The sequence below is a fragment of the Podarcis erhardii genome (genome assembly GCF_964252035.2).
Source record: "Podarcis erhardii genome assembly, chromosome: 13".
Classification (NCBI taxonomy): domain Eukaryota; kingdom Metazoa; phylum Chordata; class Lepidosauria; order Squamata; family Lacertidae; genus Podarcis; species Podarcis erhardii.
In genome coordinates this window covers 28,352,581-28,371,251 of record NC_138502.1, presented here as the reverse complement: position 1 = coordinate 28,371,251, position 18,671 = coordinate 28,352,581, and the positions used below count along the sequence as shown (strand labels likewise).

Sequence of the window (18,671 nt, the reverse complement as noted above, 5' to 3'; positions counted from 1 at the left end):
CAAAGTTGTCTGGGGATTTGGAGTGAATACGAGTCATCAGCATGTTGATGAAACTTAAGCCCTCTTTCTCCTTTTCATCTAAACCAGGCGAGACTCTGAAAGTGTTGATGGTGAACACGCCATAGCTTCTGGTGGCTGTGGTTTGTGAAGGGTTGCTGGGAATAGTAACTCTGTGAGGGGTAAACTACAGGGCCCATAATCCCTTGAGGGAATGTTATAGAAAAAATTGGGGGGTTGGCTTTTGCTGCCCAACTCCCCAAGGGACCGAGTCCCCTAAGTCCATGATCGGTCAAAGATGAACGGATGGAGGCAAGGCAGATCTTTATTTTTCTGTTGCAACAGAGTTCCCTCCCCTCTTTGCAAGGAGGTAAGAGAGACCCAGAAAAATGGCGTGCAAGCCCCTATAAATAGTTTTGAAATTGCCCACCCTATACCACCCCCAAAAACCAGAGGTGTGGGAAGGTCAGGTGGTACCCGGTGCAGAAAATTTCTTGTCACCCCCCCCCACACACACACACAATTGATTTTTTCTAATTTTAATTTTTGCCTGCAAAAATGGTTTTACGTTATTTCATATTTTCTTACAAAGGAATATGGATTCTGGGCCTCTGATAACAAGTAGGCAACTATGGACAGATACTTAAATCTACAGGGTGGATTGTGTTTTGGCTTGTGTTGTTTTATTTATATTTATTGTTTGTTTATTTAATAAAATTTATTTTTAAAAACCTGCAAAGCGGTTTACCAAAACAAAAAACAAGAAAATCAAGTAAACAGTAAAATCAAGAAAAATTAACAATCCTACTTTAAAACATACAAAAGCTAAAATATTAAGATTAAAATCACTTCAACTTCCTAAGCATCTAGGTGTGCTTGCCTAAAGAAGAATGCTTTTAGCGGGAGCCCGAAAAGAGTCTAGCAAAGGCATGTGCTTTGTTGCAATAGGCGGGGAGTTCCAAAGTGCAGGTGCTGCCACAGTCAACAATGCAGTACAGATATTATGTGGAACCTGTAGTAGTGCTTGAAACTACTGAAGGGGACGGTTTTCTTTATTATGACTTCAGCATGCTCTGTATTTTCTGAAAAGGAAAACATTTATTTAAAAAACAGGACTGCACAGCAGCAATCTAGTCTCATCATGATCAGTGGGACTTATTCCCGAGCCGACAGTGCATAAGATGGGCTGCAATCCTATGCACCCCTTGCATCCAACTTGTACTTAAAACTCTGCACCAGAGAATTGTAGAGTTGGAAGGGACCCCTGAGGGTCATCTAGCCAAACCCCTGGGGCAATGCAGGAGTCTCAACTAGACCATCCCTGACCGATGGCCATCCATCTTCTGTTTTTCACCTCAGCCAGGACACACAACAATGGAGACTGGAGGTGGGTGGAAAATATAAATTTTGACAATGGGACAGATTTGTCAGGCGTGCGCAGGGACAGCTTGAAGACTTTACACAGAGAGGGACCCCACACGGGTTTCCCTGCATGTAACAGTAACAGGCAGGGAGCCAGCTCAGATAGAGAGAAAGACATTGGGGGAGGGGAGGACAAAAGCGTACCAAAGTCCACCCATTTTATCCTCTTTGAGATGGTGGCACTAGGGCTCTGGGACCACACTCTTCAAAATATTTACTTGTCTTCATTGTATTGTTACCACTGTTATTCTATAGTACAGATCCTTTTTAAATTAAACACTTTCTCTAAAATTAAAAGTAATCATTAGCATAGATATCAAAGGAAAGGCGAGAGAATAGTCCCTAATAGATACAAGGGAGACACAGATACACAAGCACACAGAAGTAAATAATCCAGCCTTGGGGAAATTTCAGCCTTCACGACATAGGAAAACGGCCAAGTAAACAGCTATTTTCGTGGAGGAAGGCCAAGATATTAACTGATATGCATGAAATTTCATATATAGCTATATAATCCCTAGTGTAGTAAGATAAGACCTTTGCAGCAGGCATTTTCAAAAAAAGGTTTTTAATGAACCGCCCTAGTAGGGCAGTAATTGTTCCTTGATAATTTGTCACCCCCCTCCATGATGGCACCTGGGGCAGCTCGGCCCCTCCACCCCCCTTTCCTACGCCCCTGCCCAAAACATCACAGAAGGAGGCGGTCTCCAGCAGAATTCTGAGTGTTGCTTCTCTCCTGTCTGCCAGGATACCTGATAATGCCTTACTTGATTGCATTTCCTGGGTAGCCCGGCCATTCCTTTGAGATGGTAAATACTTTAGTTCCTGAATCTCTTACACATATTGATAGTTTGCTCAGCTTAACATATACTTGCCAGACTGTTTTTGCAGGGAAATGTAAGCCCATACAGTCCAAATACAATTGTAAAGCTTTTCCCGTTTCCTTTCTCCTTGCAGAGAAATATTTGAGGTCAATTTGGGAGAGTCAAAATGGCTTCAGGATTGCTCTCCTGTGCTATTTCAGACACATGGTTTATGTACTGTAATGATCTCAGGCAGGCAAGCAAGCTTCGATAAGAATTAATGAGTCTCTGGCAGTTTTATGGTATGTTTATTTACAATTAACATCCAGAGAGTGGTTTTGGGCCAGCCACTCTTATCTATGAGTTGGTCACTCTGAGTCTCTGCCCCTTTTGCAGCATGAAGGGTGTCAAAGTCCAGTCCTTCCTCTCTTTTAACCCTTTCAACTCTTCTGCTTTGGGAAGAAGGTGGGTGGACTCCCCCCCCCCGCTCTCAAACGCAGAGCCCTCTAAATGCTGCCTCCCTCCTGGTTGCATAGCAACCCCCTCAATGCCGTCTATCTCCTCCCCCACTCTGCTTGTGATCTTTCCGAGTCTGCTGCTCTATCTGAGTCTGGGAACTCTTGATGAAGGGGGGCTGAACTAACCCACTCCTGCTCTGTCTGTGGCTGCAATCCCTTGTCTCCAGAGTCAGACTCTGGCTCCCTCTGTATTGGCATTCTTTCATCTCCAGAGTCAGACACTTCCCAGGCTTTTGATTCAGCCACGTCTCTGACATATACTTATGCATGTGTTTGCCTTGTACATTTATGAACATTTATTCTGTATCTGAGACCTTCTTATAACAGAAATAAAATTAACTCTCAAAAGATCATCAAATGATAATTAAATAGAAATTCACTCTCAACAATTACAATAATTATTAAACTATGATTTTAAAAAATAACTGCAAGGCACAGTGCATACAATGCCACAATAAATCCCTACTTGAGACCTTTTTTAATCCAGGCAAAAACATTTCCAGTTCCCAAAGCCTTTGATATGTTACCTGAGTTGCTTTTCTTGTACTGGCCTTGCTTCTTATACTTCTGGTGCTTTAACTATGTTGGTTAAATGTACAACTTCCCCCAAAGAATCCTGGGAGCTGTAGTTTGTTAAGGGATGCTGAGTGTTATGTACTGAAGTTCTCACCCTGGGTCAGCAGGGGGATACTGTAGATAGTTTTCACTCAGGTCCACATATGCAAATAAGGGATTGAAGGTGACGTTCAGTGATTGGATAGTTACAGAAAGTTGTTACAGTTGTGTTGTAGTAGAGCTCTATACAGTGGTACCTCGGGTTAAGTACTTAATTCGTTCCGGAGGTCCGTACTTTACCTGAAACTGTCCTTAACCTGAAGCACCACTTTAGCTAATGGGGCCTCCTGCTGCCACCGCGCCACCGGAGCACGATTTCTGTTCTCATCCTGAAGCAAAGTTCTTAACCTGAAGCACTATTTCTGGGTTAGCGGAGTCTGTAACCTGAAGCGTATGTAACCTGAAGCGTATGTAACCCGAGGTACCACTGTATAAGCAGGCTGGCTAAACCCTTCAGTGCAGTTCTGTTCTGGCCTGTGACTAAACAAGAGCTGTTTGAAGAATCACTGTGTTGTCTGATATGTTCACCCACAACTTAACACTGAGAGTCGCAGGGAGGCACCTAGTTCCCTCCCCTGCCCCGAGCTACGATTTCTAAAGTGGCTTAACAATCAGAGGGAATGCTGGGAATTGTAATTCTGGGAAGGGAATAGGAGTCTCCTAACAGATCTCGGTAAAGTTCGAACAGATTTGCTCATCCTTATGAGGCATAAACCTGACCTAGATGGTGCAGGATGGTGCTTTCATGTGCCCTGGGTTTGTCCTTAATCTCGTTTGTTATTGTTGTTGTTTTGTTTGTTTTTTGGTATTGCCTTATTCTTCTTCTGGAAGTCACTTTGCGGCAGCACCAGGAAAAATAGATAGAGGGGCACAGATGTGGGCAGCGTGCCTTTTTGTCCAATGTTTGGTTCCTGGAAGAAAGAAAACTCTGTTTGGGGACAGAGGCAAGTTACTTATTGCAGGGGGTGCTTCCCCTCCTCTGGTGGTCCTTGCGTGCTTTGTGGGTCTTCCTGGGTGAAAAGCGGGGGCACCTTGGAAGAATGGCAGATGCAAGTAATGGACTACATGGAAATGGCGGAAATGACTGGCAGAATCCGAGATCAGGGAGAAGAGTTGGTGGAAGAAGATTGGAGGAAATTTAAAATTTATTTACAGAAACACTGTAAAATTTTTGAATGTTGATGACATTGAAATGAAATGAAGGGGTTCTAGTAATAAGGTAAAATAAGAATATGCAAGAATAGATTGATATTAGATGAAAAATTGAAGCTATAATATGTGAGGATAAATAATTAAGGATAAATTAAGAGGTATGAATTTGCTGAACCATTTTTTAATTGGAATACAAAAGAGGGAGGTGCGAGGAAGTCAGGAAAATAAGTTAATGAATGGTGAGAAATAATAAAGGGGGACTTTCTGTTTTTATTTTTTTTATTTTTCTTTTTCTTTTTATGTTAAACTTAAATTTTTGTATTTTTTGTATTCTTGTGTTTTTGTATCTCTCTTGTGGTTTTTTTTTTGTTTTTTTTTTTTGCTTATTGTCTTGTAATTTTCTTTTTGTTAAAACTTAATAAAATATCATCTAAAAAAAAGAAAAGAAAAGTGGGGGCTCGTAAGAATATAAATATATATGACACCTGTTCCTCGGAGACCACAGAGAAAGCCATTTTTCACTCTTTGCCAGAGGATGACTAGTAACAATTCATTCTGCAGGTTGTTCTTCTCGGAAAAAGGCAAAGATCTCCTTATCACTTGGGCCATCTGCATTCTCTCAGGGCAGCAGGAAGCACCTGAGGCGATCAAGGGCCCCCTCAGTGAGGCTGTGCTCCAGGCAGGAGAAGGAACAGCAAGTAAAATCTCAGCCTCTGAGCGCAAGGCATCATGTGCTCCGTCCTTGCAAGGGCATGAGGGCTGAGCCAAAAAGAAAAAAAAAAGAAGAAAGGAAGTTCCTATAAATTGCTCTTCGCATAGCATCATTCTAAGCTCCCTTTCACTAGCTGTCATTGTCTGGTTTCGTGGCAAGTTAGCAAAAGGCCATGGACAGAGGTAAGTCCTCTTTCTCTCTCCCTCTCAACCTCAACTTCAGGGTTCAAATTGAGTCAGAAGCTAGCTTCTGAACCTGTTTCTAGCTCCAAGGCTACATGGGAACAATCACAATGGCAGTGTGTTTCTGGGCATGTGCAGAGTAGAATTGGCTTGCCATTAAACGATGGCAGCCTTGTGCTCAGACGCCCATCTGGGAATGGGGGCAAGGGCTTCCAAGTGGAAGGGGGTCAGGTTTAAAAGCCCTGCCATCTCTCCTTCCTTGGAAGGTGTGTGTTTCAATGAACACAATGTGCTACTTACTGCCTTGCCTTGGCTCCCAGGACAGCTGTTAAAAGAAGCCCAAATTTCAAATTACAAGACAGAGGAAAGGACCACAATGTGGTGTTTTGATTTATTCATGTTAAAAACCTCTTCTGTTAAAAGTGATAAACTCCACCCCGCTCTCATTTCTAAAGCCAGGGGGTATAGAGGCTCAGACTATCTTTTCTGAATAGGAAGCCCCTAATCTCTAAGGACCTACACACTCAGTGATAAGTGACGCTTTCTGTGCATGCTCAATGGCACATACTTCTGAATGAGATGCCACTTTGATAGGAAAAATAAACATATATGTATTTTTTCCCCAGCAACATTGGTTTGAATGATGTCAGTTCTGTTTTCTGTTGTAAATAATAATAATAATAATATAAATCACAAAGGGGGGAATAAGGGCAAACTGCTTTAGATAAGATGATGCAGAGCTCATGCTTGCTTGAAAAGCTGCTTTCGGAACAGCTTTTTGTAGTCCTCTGGGCACAATGCAAAACGCAGTTTTGGACTTCCAAACCTCCTGTCTTATGGTCACAAACTTTGGAGACCGTAGGATAGGTGTCAGCAACTGCTACCCTAGGGCCAACTCTGGCCTTGCAACTGCCATCCTTGAGGCGGAGGGGGAGCAGGGGTTGGGGGAAGCAGCAGCTATGACGGGGGCACACCTGCCAGCAGTATAATTTGCCAGGAGTAGTGGTGCAGCCATCGTCTACAACTCCCCTTTCGAAACAGCCATCGTCTACAACTCCCCTTTCGAAACAGCCATCGTCTACAACTCCCCTTTCGAAACAGCCATCCAGTGAAACCACTTTTGAACCTTAGAAACCACCTGCTCCCCTCTACGTAAATAAATCCCAAATCACAGCCCTGTTTATCACAGCTAACACATGACCTATCCTCGTTGCAGCCTTTTCTATAAGCATTTCAGAGTGGGCACAACAACTTTGCTGAAAGACCACGATATTTCAGCCGTCACTTAAATTTGCAAGGCTGCCTTCTCTTCATGTCCTCTTCTGTGTCGTCCCAGCCGTTTTCTGTGTCACTGTGTGCATTGTGTTTCCCTCCTCTAGATAAAAAGCTGAGAGCGGTCGTCGTTTTGAACTTGCCTCTCCTTTTCCAGGTAAGGAGCTGACCCAAATGGCCAGTGCCCCTTGAGCACTGCTGCTGTGGGGTGAAGTCATTTGATACAGAGTCTGATCCATATTCCCTTGCTCCACCTTCCCATGTCAGTAAAGGGAAGAAGTTGGGCAATGGGAAGGATTAAAGGTTCAGGGTGTTTGACAAATGGCCACTGGGCAATAGAAATTTGATTCGGCTTGCATTTAAAGGCGAGCCTAGCTGGACCGTATGCTCTGCAGAGACGCATGCTCCAAACCACAGCCATCCTTTGAAAGCCACACTTCTCAGAATCTTGCCAAACCGTTCTCCAGCCAAGCAATGTGTACAAAAATGCATATACTCAAGTCAAGTGTACAGGTAGGTGCATACATTACTAAAACATAACCTACAAAGGTGAATGATTTTAGGGGCATTGCAAAAATTAGCATTTTGGACAAAACCGCATACCCAAGAATGCGCTCATTAGGAGAAATCTGCGCTAAAACGCTGGTGAATTTTCACGAGGACTATTTTTATTGGTTATAGATTAGTAATTCTTTATTGTAATTGATAAGTGTAAGCTGTTTAATTACTATTTGCTGATGCTTAATTTTACTGCTTACTGTTGGATTCCAATGGATTATTGAATATCGCTTTATTGGATATAAGTTGTTCATTTTTAAAGTTATTGTGATTTTTTAAATATCGGATCAGATTGTTACTATTAATGTTTGACGATTTATTATTATTATTATTTATATGAGTTGGAAGCTGCCTAGAGTGGCTGGGGCAACTCAGCCAGATGGGTGGGGTATAAATAAATACATTGTTGTTGTTGTTGTTGTTGTTGTTGTTGTTGTTGTTGTTACTATTAAGATTGCCAAAATGTAGAGAACTGAAGTTTAGATTGGAAAAATGAGAAATGGAAAAGGGGCAGCTTTTCCCATCCTCCTGGGCAACCATCTCAAGGTGCATTTTATTCCCACCTGTGAAGAAAGGCATGTTGCTAAGTTGTGAACTGAGGTTGACTCTGGAGCTCCTCTTTTCCCTCATTCTCACTTTCATACAGGCTCTCACTCTCTTTCTCACACACACACACATTCAAGGGAGAGGGTGGAGGTGTTTGGTGGTGGGCTGCCTCTCCTTCCTTTCTCTTTGGGCGATGCTCCTTCTGCAGGTCCACCCACAGGATGTGGTAGGAGCCCTCGCTCACAAGCCCACCGCAAGGTTTTCTTGCAGGCCTCAGAGCTTGGTGTGTTTTCCCTTTTAAACTTTGTGTGGCCGGTTCGCCTCCCAACCCACTGTGGTTCTTTCTCTCTGCACCTCTGCCACGCCTCATGCCCGCCATGTGTGCAGTACATGCCCCTTCTCCCTCACTCACTCACTACAGATCCCATTCCTCTCTCTTTTGCTCTGCCTCTCCTTGCTATTTTTGCAACAAAACACACCAGCAAAGTCCCCAGCAGTTCCTGTCCCTTTCTCCACCCCTGCTTCCCATTGACCCTGTTCCTTCTCCATCTCCATCCTCCCTACCCCTATCTGAAACCAAACCATGTTGCAGACGCAGGGCCAGATTTAGGTTTGCTGAGGCCCTAAGCTACTGAAGGTAATGGGGCCCTTTAGATGTCCAGCTGTCCTTTGTCAACAACAAATTGTCACTGTTTTTTGTGTGTTAAATATATGCTCCATGGTAATTTATGGACCTAATAGGTACAGTGGTACCTCAGGTTACAGATGCTTCAGGTTACAGATGCTTCAGGTTACAGACTCCACTAACCCAGAAATAGTACCTCGGGTTAAGAACTTTGCTTCAGGATGAGAACAGAAATCATGCAGTGGCGGCAGGGCAGCAGCGGGAGGCCCCATTAGCTAAAGTGGTGCTTCAGGTTAAGAACAGTTTCAGGTTAAGAATGGACCTCCAGAACGAATTAAGTTCTTGACCCGAGGTACCACTGTATCTAAAGCCATTTGCACATGTTGCCATGCAACCAGTCCATGCAGAATGTAGGCACCCTATGTATAGAAAGGAGCAAATCAGTGATATTTTAGGGAGCAGGCTAGCAGGCGGGCCCATTACTTACCTTATGTAGGTTTTATTTTATTTCTTTTTTATCTTATATTTTGGAAATGTACATCCAGGTGTATTTTTTCCTTTAAATTTTTTGAGGGGCCCCAAGAGAGTGAGGCCCTAAGCTATAGCTTGTTTAGCTTATACGTAAATGCGGCACTGCTCAGACTCAGTCCTGGAATATCATGCCTCTTCCACGTTTGAAAATGGGCAACCCCAATGTGTTGTTTTCATTGTCTGGAATTTCCAGTGCAAATGTCAGGGAAACACACACCAGCTTCCCATGTGACATAGCAAGGGACTGTAAAGACATGAATCACAGATCACATGCTGTGGTCACCCACAAGTGGCAGAGGGATTTGGAATCACCCTTTTCTGAGTAGAGGGAGAGCTTTTGACCACAAAACAGGCTTTTAAAACCTGTTCTCTTAAGAGTGCAGACATCATGCCAAAATTAACCCAAGGCATGATGGACACTTAGCTATGGTGTGGTGCAATGTCTGAGCTGATAGACCATGTTTTGTGAGAGGCCAGCTAACCTGAATCAGAAACCATAGTTTGAAGTCCATGAACAGACCATGGCTTGTGCTAATTATGGTTTAGCACAATGACAGAACTCATAATGACCTTCCTTATGGTTACTTCTCTGCTGCCAAAGATTGGTGCACCAAGGGATGGATGGATTTTTGGTTTGGGTTCATGTCAATTTTGCATGTGTTTGTTCCTAAGTCTTTCCCACCATTTTCCCGCATTAATCTGCGCTAAAATTTGTATTGAAATACTGCTTTATGACGAAGTACCTAGCTGATACATATTTGATCTCACTGTACACCTTTCTAGAGGTATTTTAGTCAGAAACACACATTATAAAACCTTTTGGGGAGTTGATTTTGCCCCCCTCCCTTAATGCCATGAATTGCATCACAAAATCCCAAGCAATGCAAAATCCAAAGGAGAATGAAGCCCTAATCCACACCTAGGTCTAGGAAGTGAGAACCAGGGCAGTTCAAGTCGCAGAACTTGAATTCCCCAAGCATTCTCAGCTTGCTTTCTTAATTTATTCTTGCATTTCTATCTCACTTTTCCTCCAGGGAGCTCAAGGTGGTGTACACGCATCTCTCACCGTGCCATTTTATTCTCACAGCAACCCTGTGAGGCAGACTAAGAGATGGCAACTGGCCCAATATGATCATGACGATGACAATACTTTTCTTTTTTGTACCCCACCCATCTGACTGGGTTGTTCAAGTGAGCTTCATGGGCTGAGTGGGGATTTGAACCCTGGTTGCCCAGGGTATCAGCCCTATGTATGCTACCTTGAGCTTCTTGGAGAAAAGGCAAAATGTTGTTGTTGTTTAATTGTTTAGTCGTGTCCGACTCTTCGTGACCCCATGGACCAGAGCACGCCAGGCACTCCTGTCTTCCACTGCCTCCCACAGTTTGGTCAAACTCATGTTCGTAGCTTCGAGAACACTGTCCAACCATCTCATCCTCTGTCGTCCCCTTCTCCTTGTGCCCTCCATCTTTCCCAACATCAGGGTCTTTTCCAGAGAGTCTTCTCTTCTCATAAGGTGGCCAAAGTATTGGAGCCTCAGCTTCAGGATCTGTCCTTCCAGTGAGCACTCAGGGCTGATTTCCTTCAGAATGGAAAGGTTTGATCTTCTTGCAGTCCATGGGACTCTCAAGAGTCTCCTCCAGCACCATAATTCAAAAGCATCAATTCTTCGGCAATCAGCCTTCTTTGTGGTCCAGCTCTCACTTCCATACATCACTACTGGGAAAACCATGGCTTTAACTATATGGACCTTTGTTGGCAAGGTGATGTCTCTGCTTTTTAAGATGCTGTCTAGGCAAAATAAATATATATAAATAAATAAATAAATAAATAAGTGAGTGAGTATATACTTTCCCACCCATAAATATATTCACAGAGAGGCACTCCAGACCATATCGCTTGCAATGGCGGTTCTGATGCCTCTTCTCCGTTAGATTTAGTCATGCACAATCTTCTCATTCTGAACTTCGCCAGCAGGATCATGTCCCTAGTAGTGTCAGTTCAGCACCATGAGGAATGTAGTGGAGAAAATATTTGTTCCATGTAATGAAACAGGTACTTTCTCAGGGCAAACCCCAGCAACGGGACCCTAATCTAGACTGCTGTCCAAGACCAGGTATAGATCACATAAACCAGGAATATTGGAAGGGGTGCCCTCCAGATGGGGCTGGACTCCAACTCCCATCAGCCCCAACCAGCAAGGATGATGGGAGCTGGAGTCCATCAACCTTTGAAAGGGGAATTCCATGCACTACCCTTGCCGTTAGCTTTTTATTGGGAGTGAAACAGCTGGTGCAGACACACCTTTGTTTTTGAAATATTTCCACCACCATCCCCGGAGCACTTTTTGTCATGATGTTTAGCATGTATGTAGCATTTTCTGAGTGTTTTAAGGTGTTTCACCCACATAATCAATACTGTAATCTCTATACAACAGCCCTTGGCAGGAGATCAATGTTATTATCTGTATACTGCAGATAAAGAACTGAGAAAGAGTGGCTCATTTAACACCCACACCTGCTGAGCTCATGATAGGGATAAGATCTGAACCAGGAATTACATGATTTCTAGCTCAGTTCCTAAGACACAACCGTGGCCCAGCTACTGCCTGGGAGCAGGTCCTGCTGAATTCAAAAGTAGGCAGCTATAGGATTCTGCTCTATCTCAGTTAACTGTGCCAGTAGCTAAGGAAACATCCTTCATTTTTATTTTATTTTGTTGGGAAACTTTGGTGTAAGTACTGCACATCACATTGTCCTTACGTGGGGTCAGAAACTCCAAGTTTAAAAAAGAGAACCTCTTCTGCCTATGATGACATCCTCAAAAAGGAATGAACCAATCACACGTGATCCTTCATAAGGCAACACTCACATGTCCTAATCAGAATTTCCTCCTTGGTATCTCACGGGCCCAAATGTGGCAATTTTCGAAACTTTAACCGCTGTCATGAATTGTCATCTGAAAATGGCAGACATTCCCTAAAGATAGAGTTGTTGTTTCTCCCCATTGATTTGCATCAGTTGTTCGTTTTTTCCAGAAGTCGATAGCCCTGCCATAATCTCATTTTAGTGGTCCCCATGTGACTCTTTTTATTGAGGACAATTCTCTATTCGACAATGGAACAGTCTTCCTCAGGAGGTGGTGGAATCTCATTCATTAGAGGTTTTTTTGTTTTGTTTTGTTTTAAATATTTTTATTAGTTTTTTAACATACCATTTTCAGCAATTATTAAAAATACTTTTATATCTTATTCAATTTTTTTGACTTCCATCAATCACATCTGAAAATTTTCCAATCTTTCCCACTTAATTTACATTTCTTATTTTCACTATTACATGAAAATATCATAACTAATATCTCTCTTCTTTCTCTTCTTTGCAATATTTCATATATTCCTCATTACAAAACTTCTTGTAGTCCTACTGGCATATTTTTTTAATTACAGTTGCTCTTCAAATAATTCATATCCTTCTTCCAATCTTCTGTGAATCTCTGGTCCCGCAGGTTTCGAATCCTTCCTGCCATTTTGTCCAATTCTGCGTAGTCCATTAATTTTGTCTGCCATTCTTCTTTCGTTGGTATTTCTTCTTCCTTCCATTTCTGGGCCAACAATACTCTTGCCCATTCATTCATTGGAGGTTTTTAAAGCTGAGGTGCTTTAGCTGAGATTCCTGCATTGCAGGGGGTTGGACTAGATGACCCTCAGGGTCCCTTCCAACTCTATGATTCTATGATTTTATTGGAGAGGGTGCCCAGTCCAAGTCCAATTTAAAGGTAAAAAAAACTTTAAGAGGCGAGCACAGGAGGGGGCTCCAGCATTGCCCATCACCAGGGAGCACCAGGGCAGCAAACTGAGCTGGCACAGAGCAGGTAGCTACGTGAGAGTGAGTTGCTCTATGGAGAGACATGCAACACATCTATATGAACATGGCAATACAGTGGTACCTCAGGTTAAGTACTTACCGTAATTCCTTGCGGAGATCCATTCTTAACCTGAAACTGTTCTTAACCTGAAGCACCACTTTAGCTAATGGGGCCTCCTGCTGCTGCCGCACCGCTGGAACACGATTTCTGTTCTCATCCTGAAGCAGAGTTCTTAACCTGAAGCAATATTTCTCGGTTAGTGGAGTCTGTAACCTGAAGCGTTTGTAACCTGAAGTGTATGTAACCCGAGGTACCACTGTAGTTATTTCTGCATTTGCATCTATAAATATAAATTAGCCTGTGCTGATGGACTATTTGCAACTGGCCGAGATGACTGGCAGAATCCGAGACCTGGGAGAAGAGAGGATTGAGGAAGATTGGAAGAAATTTAAGATGTATTTACAAAAACATTGTAATTTGGTTGAATGTTAAGAAGGATGCTAGATTATAAAAAATTGGCCACCACTAAATTAGATTTTGAATTTGATGATAAGTGAGATTAAAGAAAACATAAATTTTATGGAGAATTGCTAGATTATACTTAAATGAGTGGATATAAGATCGTAAACAAGTTGATAATTTGCTTGGAAAAACCTTTTAACGATGTAAATGGGAGCGGGAGACGTGAGGGAGTCCAAAGAAGTGATGAAACTACGTTGTGATAGAAGTAAGATTGTTTATTATTGGTGCATTTGTATTCAAAAACTCTAATAAATATTTATATAAAAAAAATAAAAATTAGCCTGTGCTTTTTGTGTGCACGTCTGTGTCAACAGCACATTTCTAGGCAATACATTTCCTCTTTTTCTGGCAATCTACCGTAATTTTTGCTTGGCTATACAATTCCTGGAAAGCTTAGTTTCTGTAAGCATATGCCTGCCAGGTGGCAAGCATTTTCTGCAAAATAAAAATGCTTTTAAATGCCACATACTGAAAATTTACATAGGAGTCATCCAGTCTTGGTGGGTGGGAGAAAAAAAATGGTTCTACAGAAGTGGTTCCCAACTGGTGGCTCACAGACTCCAGGGAGTCCACGTACCCCACGCAGGGGATTTGTGGTGCCATCTACTAGAGAGATGTCAAGTTTTCGGAAATAGGGGGTCCATGTGGCTTGGCTTTTGCAAAACAGGGGGTCTGCAGTTCTCTGATGGAGAACTACTGTGCTACAGTGTCAATCAGAGAGAAAGGAACCTGAAGGTCAAACCGGGAGTGACGTTATTCACGTCTTCAGTCCTTACACGGCAGATTTGTTAAATAATTAGCCACTATGGTGGGGCTCATACTGGGAAGCTGATGGGGAGCAGGGGTGTTTTCACCCTTTTGCCCTTCAAACCAAATCTGGATTGGGGCCAAGCGCTGAAATTTGAAAGGAAGTGTGCACAGGAAGCCAAACAGATGTCTTATAATCCTGCCCCCAAAACACAGAAGCCACTTCTGTTCTCCCAGCACACACACACACACACACACACACACACACACACACACACACACCAGTGCCCCTGCGAAGTGTTCTTCTTGAGACCACACAATTTACCTTCTTCTCTAATACTCTCTCCACTTGGGGCTTCAGGGATGAGCAACAGAGACAGTAGCTCTTATTTGCTCCAATCTCAGTCCTGTATTGTAGGGTTTTTATCTACATAGCAGATAGTCAGCAGGGCAACGGCTGTCCTCACTTCAGTTTCAGTTCATCTCGTTTATTATTAATTATTATTATTATTATTAATAATAATTTATTATTTATACCCTGCCCATCTGCTGGGTCCCCCCAGCCACTCTGGGCGGCTTCCAACATTAAAAGCTTCCCTGAACAGGGCTGCCTCTAAAAGTTTGGTAGTTATTTTTCTCTTTGACATCTGGTGGGAGGGCGTTCCACAGGGCGGGCGCCACTACTGAGAAGGCCCTCTGCCTGGTTCCCTGTAACTTGGCACAGGGAATGTAATCAAACTATTAAGTAGCATACTGGTGACTTGCATTGGAAGAAAAGCTTCCTTTGGTGCACATTTGAACCTTTCCAACTTGGGTGGCTTTAAAAAGAGGATTAATCAGACTCTTGGCTGTGAATGGCTAGCTATGATGGCATTGGGGCATGAACCCTCTAATCTCTGTGACACCTCCCTCCCCAATCTGGAGAACCCCTGAGCTCATGGTCCCCCATCCCCACCCCTATTTGCTTTCTAAACTGCCTTTAATGCAGTTACTAATCGTGTGAATGGCTGCTCATCAAATGTGGAACCTAGAGGCTTAAAAGTGGGCATCCACTCATCCCAGGAAATCCTTGGAAGTGTGGTCTCCGTGTGTGGCTAGAGCACCCTCATCTAGTAATGACCTCCAGGACACCTTCATAAGATCATAGAATTGTAGAGTTGGAAGGTACCCCGAGGGACATCCAGTCCAACCCCCAACAATGCAGGAATCTCAACTAAAGCATCCATGACAGATGGCCATCCAACCTCTGCTTAAAAACTTCCCAGGAAGGAGAGTCGACAACTTCCTGAGGGAAACTGTTCCACTGTCGAACAGGTCATCCTGTCAGAAAGTTCTTTCTGGTGCTTAGTCAAAATCTCCTTTCTTGTAACTTGAAGCCATTGGTTCGAGTCCTACCCTCCAGAGCAGGAGAAAACAACCTTGCTCTATCCCCCATGTGACAGCCCTTTAGATATTTGGAGATGGCTATCATATCTCCTCCCAGTCTCCTCTTTTCCAGGCTAAACATACCCAGCTGCCTCAGCCATTCCTCATAAGGCTTGGTTTCCAGTCCCTTGGTCATCTTGGTCACCCTCCTCTGCACACATTCCAACTTCTTAAATTGTGGCACCTAGAACTGGACACAGTACTGCAAGAGCGGCCTGACCAAGGCAGAATAGAGCGGTACTGTTACTTCCCTTGACCAGGACTCTATGCTTCTGTTGATGCAGCCTAAAATATTATTAGCATTTTTGTTGCTTCTGCATCACACAATTGATCTACTTGTGATCTACTAAGACCCCTAGATCCTTTTGAGAAGCCATGATAGAAACTGCAAATCAAACAATTATGCCTAGATGTAATTCCTCAATGAATGTGCCCCCGATCTGAAGATTGCTTCCTGGTTGGGGGGGGGGGTCACTTGGCAAATGCTGCAGAGATGTTATCCCCTCCAGTGTGCAAGTTGTAACTGATTCTTTTATCCGCCTCCTAGCTCTGCATGAGCCAGACTGTGACAGCTGAATACGACTACAATAGCAACTTCACGATTGACTACGATGCGTATGCAGACATCTGCAAGAAGGATGAGATCCGGCGGTTCCGTGCAGTTTTCTTACCCGTTGTATACTCCCTTGTGTGTTTTGTGGGGCTGGCAGGCAACTGCCTGGTCATGGTGACGTACATCTACTTCAAGAGGCTCAAGACGATGACAGATATCTACCTCCTCAACCTCGCCATAGCGGACATCCTCTTCCTGCTGACTCTCCCCTTCTGGGCCTTCAGCGCAGCAAAGTATTGGGTCTTTCAGGAGTTTGGTTGCAAAGCCATCCATTGCATCTGCCAGATGAGCTTCTTTAGCGGAATGTTGCTGCTGCTCTCCATCAGCATCGACAGGTATTTCGCCATTGTCCAGGCCCCCTCAGCCCACCGCCTCCGGTCCCAGAGAGTTTTCGCCAGCAAGGTCACCTGCCTCTCCATTTGGATACTAGCTTTCGTCCTCTCCATCCCTGAGCTGGTCCACAGGGGCATCTATGAGTCTGACCAACAGAAGCCGCGCTGCAGCATCCTAGCATACAACTTGCTGGCCTTCAGCACCGGCATCAGGATTTGCCAGATGCTCTTTGGCTTCCTGATGCCTCTCCTAGTGATGACGTTCTGCTACTGCGTCATCATCAGGACCTTGTTCCAAGCCCGTAGCTTCGAGAAGAACCGGGCAATCAAGGTCCTCATCGCCGTGATGGTGGTCTTTGTCCTCTTCCAGCTGCCCTACAATGGCGTCGTGCTAGCTGAGACCATCTCGGCCTTCAACCACACCAATGGCGAATGCGAAGTCATCAAGCGCATGGATGTGGCCAATGACGTGACGTATGGCCTGGCGTGCTTCCGCTGCTGCCTCAACCCCTTCCTGTACGCCTTCATAGGTGTCAAGTTCCGCAATGACCTGCTCCGTCTCCTCAAGAACCTGGGCTGCATCAGCCAAGCACAGCTCTGGCAGTGGTCAACGTACCGGGATAACACAAGGTGCTCCATTGCCACGGAAACTGACACCACCACCACTTTCTACCCCTGAAAGGCCCCATGGACCGCCAATCAACTTGGTGTCACAACAGCAGCCTTTTCCATTGGCCAGCATGAGAGATTGACACTTGGAACCTTTGAATCTCACCCAGTGGGTATGTTTCCAAGTTGCCTGAAGGGCCCAATGGACCGCCCCCCTCCTCCACAGATCAACTCACATACCGGTAATTGAGACTGTTGTATAGAGTAAAGAGATGTGGACTGCAGAAAAGTTGCTCACGGATCTCAAGGAAGTGAGCTGATGGCGGGGACAAAACTCTGCCTATGAACTAGAAGAGTGAGCCTAAATCAGGGTTTCCCAAACGTAGGTTTCCACCTGGTTTTTGTCACTACAATACCCATCACCCCCGACCACTGGTCCTGCTAGCTAGGGATGATGGGAGTTGTAGTCCAAAAACAGCTGTAGTCGCAGCTGTTTGGGAAACCCTGCCCTAAATGAATGTAAGAAAAGTTGTGTTGGATCAGGCCAAAGGCCCATCTATCTAGTCCAGCATTACTGTTCTCACAGTGGCCAGGTACCTATCTGCCTTCTCACACAGGACTTGGTCTCCAGCCCCCCCCCCCCAGCTTTGTCTGTGGGACTCTCTATTGTTTCTTGGTGGTGAAACGCACTCTGCAGCTGCTCAAGGGCCCATTTAATCTACTTTTACTGAATATTATCATGTGTTTTCTAGCAGATTGCTGTGAACACAGCTATCCCTGGGGGTTTGCCTTAACGCAATACCTGTCCAGAGTCTCAGACTTGTCAGAGGGATGTTAATAGCTCGTGATGTTCAGGAAATGGTCTCTCAGCAGGAGCCAAATGTTAGAAGACGGCCTCTTGAGACAAGAATACGTTCTTAATAGGAGAAACCCAGGAGAGATTGGGTGATGCAGAATACCTTTCCTATTCCCTCAAGTTATGGAAGGTCTGTGTTGGGGAGAGAAGCCGCAGTAAGTGATTGGGATTCAGAAGAGATATTTGAACTCAGGAAAGTACTGTTTTGAGGGCTGCCTTTCTAGCAGTCTGATGTGGGATGGTAGCATTTGGGGCTTGTAAGAGGGTTAAGCTGTGCCTCCACCTGTGTTCAACTTGTACATTTATAAATAAACTCAAAATATTAACAGACACGCCATAAGCCTCTGGTTATCTCTCCCTTCAAGAGGAATCAAGTGCTGCCCTTGGAACTTCTCTCTTACTATTATTATTGATCGTCATCATCACTGGGTTATTAATTGCATTCTAAACCACTGCCTCTTGGCAATTTGCATATAAGAGAATTCAAAGCAGTTAAAACCGCAAAAGGTACATTTAAAACATGACCAGAAGCCTGACAAGCTCATGGAAAACCCACATTGGTCCAGCTGGGGAAAGCCTGTTGGAACAAAAAAAAAAAGTCTTTAATTGTTTCCAGGAAATGCAGTTATTGAACACCTGTCCCTGGGCACCAGGAAGACTTTCATAGAACAGGGGTAGCCGCACTTAAAGCCCTGCTCTGAGTTACTGTGGGATGCAGCTTATGAGATCTTTGAAACTCGCAAGAGAAACTCGTCCACCAACCTCCAGGTGT

The 18,671-nt window shown here is 44.1% G+C and overlaps 1 protein-coding gene across 2 annotated transcripts; it reads left to right on the top strand.

The window, feature by feature from the left end:
* Positions 1-263: 263 nt before the first annotated feature.
* CCR7 (C-C motif chemokine receptor 7) lies at positions 264-18,231 on the top strand. 2 transcript variants are annotated; one of them, XM_081838102.1, is made up of 3 exons: positions 264-367; positions 6,781-6,830; positions 16,037-18,231. In XM_081838102.1, exons 1-3 carry the CDS (start codon positions 304-306, stop codon positions 17,111-17,113), a joined length of 1,191 nt encoding a protein of 396 aa, XP_081694228.1. In that variant the 5' UTR covers positions 264-303; the 3' UTR covers positions 17,114-18,231. The 2 variants fall into 2 exon arrangements, with proteins under 2 accessions (XP_081694228.1, XP_081694229.1); XM_081838103.1 differs by lacking the exon at positions 264-367 and adding an exon at positions 5,238-5,401.
* The last annotated feature ends 440 nt before the right edge of the window (positions 18,232-18,671 follow it).